At 41.5% G+C, this 5,890-nt stretch overlaps 1 protein-coding gene and 1 non-coding gene across 2 annotated transcripts; one reads left to right on the top strand and one right to left on the bottom strand.

The window, feature by feature from the left end:
- Positions 1-1,026: 1,026 nt before the first annotated feature.
- Positions 1,027-1,133, bottom strand: LOC145633278 (small nucleolar RNA R71). The gene has a single exon (XR_014112613.1). It is a non-coding gene; the product is annotated as a small nucleolar RNA R71 (small nucleolar RNA).
- An 850-nt stretch (positions 1,134-1,983) lies between these two features.
- LOC145632759 (uncharacterized) lies at positions 1,984-2,691 on the top strand. Its single transcript, XM_081685097.1, has one exon. It carries the CDS (start codon positions 1,984-1,986, stop codon positions 2,689-2,691), a length of 708 nt encoding a protein of 235 aa, XP_081541223.1.
- The last annotated feature ends 3,199 nt before the right edge of the window (positions 2,692-5,890 follow it).

Genomic DNA, 5,890 nt, shown 5'->3' with positions numbered 1-5,890 from the left:
CTATATTATCCCCTCAAATTACCATTGTTTGCTACTTGCTAATTGTGATTTGTGACGAATTTGAGTGGTATATCCCAAGACCTAGAGCTCTCTAAATATTGTTAATCTCCCCCTAGCTTTAGTTGACTTGAACTACCACTTGTTACATAAAACCAAACCAATTTCGACTTCATTTAGCTTATTTATGCGGTAGTATTTCGATTGTTGATTCAACGCCTCTCTTGGGTTCGACCCTTTCTTACCCTTGCTATTAGCTAGTGAGACCAAGAAAGGACTTTATCTTTCGTAGGCTCGACGACGGCCTATCAAATTTTGGCGCCGTTGCCGGGGAGGCAAAGTCACATTGAATGTATTATTGTTAAATGAGTCTAAGTGTGTATATGTGTATCATAATTTTTCTTATTGATTTTTGTATATTTGTGTTTTCAACTTGTGATAGTCATTGCTAACGTTTTTCTTAGCTTTGTTTGACCTTGCATGACACGGAAGAGTAACCAATCACCGCTTATTCCTGTTGATCTAGAGTTAAATAGGACTTTGAGAAACGTGAGGAGGCTTTTGCAAGGCACCCCCGAGTTCTCTATTGTATATTCGGATTCCGATCCGGAGGAAATCATTACAACCAACGAAGAAGATAACATAGGTGATAACAATCCTCCTCCACCGTCGTTACGATATTATGACCACCCCAATGCCTTCACACTTCGGAGTGGCATACGTCTCCCTACTACGAATGAAAATAATTTTGAGCTTTCACCTCAACTCATCCGTATGATACAAAGTGATCAATTTGGTTGGAGTTCTCATGAGTTTCCTTTTGCTCATTTGGACAACTTCCTCGAATTGTGCACAACCATAAAGCAAAACAACATTACGGAAGAGTTCATCCGTATGCACATGTTTCAATTCTCCCTACGTGACAAAGCAAAGCATTGGTTGAGAACGGTAGAAGAGGGATCATTGACAACATGGGATGAAGTCACTAGAGCTTTCCTTGGAAAGTATTGTCCAACCGAAAAGACCGCCGAACTAAGAAGGAAAATCACCAATTTTAACCAAGATATTGATGAAACCTTAAGTGAAGCTTGGGAGCTTTTCAAGGACTACACTAGAAAATGCCCACACCATGGTTTCACATCATGGATCATTGTTCAAAGCTTTTATGATGGTTTTACTCCTACTTCAAGGGCCAAACTTGATAACGGGGCCGGTGATAGCCTTAAAAAGCTATCGGTGGATGATGCATACAACATGATTGAAGTAGTGGCAAAGCACTATGCATACGGAGGTGATAGGCGGCAACCTCAAGCAAAGAAGGGCGGAATCCATGACTTTAGTGCAATAGACCTTATTGCATCAAAGTTCGACATGCTAGCTCACAAGCTAGGTCAAGCCACGCTTACATCTCCAAGATCTTCTTCACAACAATTCATGTCTTATGAAACTTGTGGAGGAAATGATCACTTGTCCTCCTATTGCAACTCAACTAACCAAGAACAAGTTGCGGCTATTGGGCAAAGAAACGATCAATACTCTCAACCCCAACACAATCAAGGTTCGAAACCCCAACAAAACACGGGTTGGAAACAACAAAATCAAGGCCCCCCTCAAAACCAATACAACCAATCTCATCCACAAAACCAACAAGCTCCTTACCGTCACCCTAACCAAAGAAACCAAAACCAACAAAGGCAACAATATAACCAACCCGCTCCTCCACCTCCTCAAAAATCTAGCCTTGAAGCCGCACTTGAGACCTTCATTACACAACAAGGAAGAAGCAATGCGGATATGCAAGCGAACATCCAACAACTTCAAGCACACAACAAGATAATTGAGAATTAATTGGCTCAAATTGCGCAACAAGGTGGAAGTTCATCCTCCAATCCTAGTGGTCACTTCCTAAGCTCAACGGTTGTGAACCCAAAGGAGCAAGATAAGGCCATTACTTTGAGATCGGGGAGAGGTTATGAAGGGCCTGTTATGAGTGAAGAGGAGCCACAAAAGAGAGATGAGGGAGTTGTGGTGAGAAATGAGGGTGAGTTTGAAAATGAGATAGTTGATGTTGAGAGAAATGAGCCACAAAGTAAGAATGAGGGAGATGAGGAAAAGGTAGAAAAGCCCCCCATGAAAGTATACAAGCCTCCCATTCCATTCCCTCATATGATTGTTGAAAATAAATTGAATGAAAAGTTTTCAAACTTTCTTGAAGTCATGAGAGGACTTCAAGTGAATATCCCCTTTCTTCATGCTATGTCACAAATGCCTACATATGCAAAAATTTTGACGGATATTTTATCCAACAAGAGTAGGCTTGAAGAGAGTACAATCATCTCCCTTCCTAAGGAGGTGAGTGCAATCATTCAAAACAAGCTTCCTCAAAAGCTTGGTGACCCCGGTAGCTATGCAATACCGGTGAAGATTGAAGACTTGGAGGCTATGGATGCTTTATGTGATCTTGGGGCAAGTGTGAGTTTGATGTCGTATTCTATTGCTAAGAGTTTGAAAGTGGGAGACTTGAAGCCAACAAGAATGTCCTTACAATTGGCCGACCGCACGGTTAGGCTACCTTTGGGAATTATTGAAGATATGCCGGTTCAAGTTGGAAGAGTATTTGTGCCATGTGATTTTGTGGTAATGGAAATGAAAGAAGATACTATGGTGCCCCTAATCCTGGGAAGACCGTTTTGAACACCACGGGTGTTGTGATTGATATGAAGCAAGGAAGATTGACCTTGAATGTGGGAGATGAGAAAATATCATTTTTATTCCCACAAACATTGAAAAAGCCATTGTATGATGAAGTTCATAGAGTTGATACATTGGAAAGGGACTTAGAGAAGTTCCAAGAGAATTTGTTTGAAGGAGATCCTTTACAAGCTATCCTAACGGGAGGCTTAGTTGAGGAAGGTGAAGAAAAAAGGGGGTATGATCTTTTGCTCAACAAACCTTTAGTTCACAACGAAAAGAAAGTGGAAGTGCTTAATGTGGAGGTAAAAGAGGAGAGGACTACGCCTCCTCACAAGGTTGAACTTAAACCCCTTCCTCCTTTACTTAAATATGCTTTTCTTGATGATAGTGAGACTTATCCCGTTATTGTCAATGCTAAACTTGATGATACCTTTCTTGGGAAACTCCTAGTTGTTTTAAGGGAGTATAAAGGTGTCATTGGGTACAAAATTGATGACATTAAGGGGATAAGTCCTACAATATGCATGCATAAGATTTTACTTAATGATGATCATGCTTCCTCGATTGAGCACCAAAGAAGGCTCAATCCAAACATGAAGGAAGTTGTGAAAAAAGAAGTTTTAAAACTTCTCAAAGCGGGCATAATCTACCCTATCTCCGATAGTAAGTGGGTTAGCCCGGTTCAAGTTGTGCCTAAAAAAGGAGGCATGACCATCATCAAGAATGATAAGGGTAAGACCATTTCTACGAGGTCGGTCACCGGGTGGAGGATGTGTATTGATTATCGAAAATTGAATAAGTCCACCTGGAAAGACCACTTCCCACTCCCCTTCATCGATCAAATATTAGAAAGTCTAGCATCACATAGTCAGTATTGTTTCTTGGATGGATACTCGGGATTCTTCCAAATCCCAATCCAACCCGAGGATCAAGATAAGACTACATTCACATGCCCTTTTGTCACCTTTGCTTATCGAAGGATGTCATTTGGACTTTGTAATGCACCTTCCACATTTCAAAGGTGTATGATGTTTATTTTTTCCGACATGCTTGAATCATCAATTGAAGTATTCATGGATGACTTTTCTGTTTTTGGTTCATCTCTTGACATTTGCCTTCGAATTTGATTAAAGAATTGAAAAGATGTTAAGAGGTGAACTTGGTTTTGAATTGGGAAAAATGTCATTTCGTGGTAGAAGGAATTGTTCTTGGTCATGTAATTTCTAGTAGGGGCATTGAAGTAGATCATGCCAAAATTGAGGTCATTGAGCGCCTCCCACCCCCTACAAATGTGAAGGGGATAAGGAGCTTTCTTGGACACGCGGATTTTTACCGCCGGTTCAGAAATGATTTTTCAAAAATCGCAAAGCCGCTCACTCAATTGTTGGTAAAGGATGCCCCTTTTGTGTTTACTAATGATTGTCTGCTAGCATTTGATAGGTTGAAGGAGGCATTGATTTTGGCTCCTATCATTCAACCCCCTAATTGGGAGCTTCCTTTTGAGCTTATGTGTGATGCTTCGGATTTTGCCATTGGGTCCGTTCTTGGACAAAGGAAGGATAAGAAGCTCCATGCTATCTACTACACTAGCAAAACTTTGGATGATGCACAAATGAATTACACAACCACGGAAAAGGAGTTTCTAGCCATTGTTCATGCAATTGAGAAGTTTAGGTCATACTTGTTGGGATCTAAAGTCATAATCTTCACCGACCATGCGGCCTTGAAGTACCTCTTATCCAAGAAGGAACCAAAGCCAAGATTGATACGGTGGGTCTTTCTCTTACAAGACTATGACATTGAGATTAGGGACAATAAGGGTGCCGAAAATGTGGTGGTCGATCATCTTTCACGGTTGCCTATCCTTGTAGGTGATCTTGATAACTTGCCAATCGACGATTCATTCCCGGATGATCAACTATTTTCTATTCTCCAAGCACCGGCACCATGGTTTGCGGACATTGCAAACTACTTGTCTTGCTATATTCTTCCTCCCGACCTCTCCTATCAACAAAAAAGGAAGTTTCTTCATGATGTTCGCCAATACTTTTGGGACGACCCCTTGCTCTTCAAACAAGGTGTTGATGGCCTTTTTAGAAGGTCTGTCCCGGATAATGAAATTGAAGATGTTATCACAATGTGTCACTCCTCACCTTGTGGAGGACATATGAGTGCCAACAAGACCTTGGTGAAAATATTGCAATGCGGTTTCTTTTGGCCAACAATGTTCAAAGATGTGTGGGGTGTGGTGAAAGCTTGTGACCAGTGTCAAATAACCGGTAATATTTCAAAAAGAAATGAAATGCCTTTGAACAACATCCTTGAACTTGAAATTTTTTATGTATGGGGCATCGATTCTATGGGGCCTTCCCGAGCTCTTTTGGGAACAAGTTCATTCTAGTGGCCGTCGATTATGTATCAAAGTGGGTAGAAGCGGTTGCATCTCCTACTAATGATGCTAAGGTTGTGGTCAAGCTCTTCAAAAGAGTAATTTTCCCAAGGTTTGGAGTGCCCCGGGCTGTGATTAGTGATGGAGGTTCACACTTTGCAAAGCGATCCTTTCAAGCTCTCCTTGAGAAATATGGTGTGAGGCACAAGATGTCATTAGCTTACCACCCCCAAACAAGTGGTCAAGCTAAAATTTCTAACCGGGAGGTAAAAATGATCCTTGAGAAAACGGTGGCTAGGTCTACAAAAGATTGGTCTACAAAGCTTGATGATGCTCTATGGGCCTATCGCACCGCGTTCAAAACTCCTATTGGCACCACACCATACAGGCTTGTTTATGGGAAGTCATGTCGCTTGCCGGTAGAACTTGAGCATCGGGCTCATTGGGCTATCAAAACATTGAATTTCGACCTTCAAAGCGCCGGTGAGAAGAGGTTGCTTTACCTCCACGCCTTGGAAGAATTAAGAATGGATGCATATGAGAGTGCAAGGATTTACAAAGAAAAGACCAAGGCTTGGCATGACAAGCATATTAGCAAAAGGGAGTTTAAGGAAGGTGATAAGGTCCTACTATTCAATTCCCGGTTGAAGTTGTTTCCGGGTAAGCTTATGTCAAGATGGAGTGAACCTTTCACCGTTAAGAAGGTGTTTCCATATGGAGCGATAGAAATCTCAAATGACAATGGTGAACCGTTCAAAGTGAATGGCCAAAGGATTAAGGCATACTTTGACGGTTTTGTGCATGAGGAAG

This window comes from Chenopodium album, chromosome 5, assembly GCF_948465745.1.
Source record: "Chenopodium album chromosome 5, dcCheAlbu1.1, whole genome shotgun sequence".
Taxonomy (NCBI): domain Eukaryota; kingdom Viridiplantae; phylum Streptophyta; class Magnoliopsida; order Caryophyllales; family Amaranthaceae; genus Chenopodium; species Chenopodium album.
Note: the sequence above shows the minus strand (reverse complement) of the source record. Positions and strands in the feature narration are given on the sequence as shown.

Bases quoted from the DNA above. Each gene is read 5' to 3' on its own strand.
- LOC145632759 (XM_081685097.1), top strand. From the start codon at position 1,984: ATGAGTGAAGAGGAGCCACAAAAGAGAGATGAGGGAGTTGTGGTGAGA.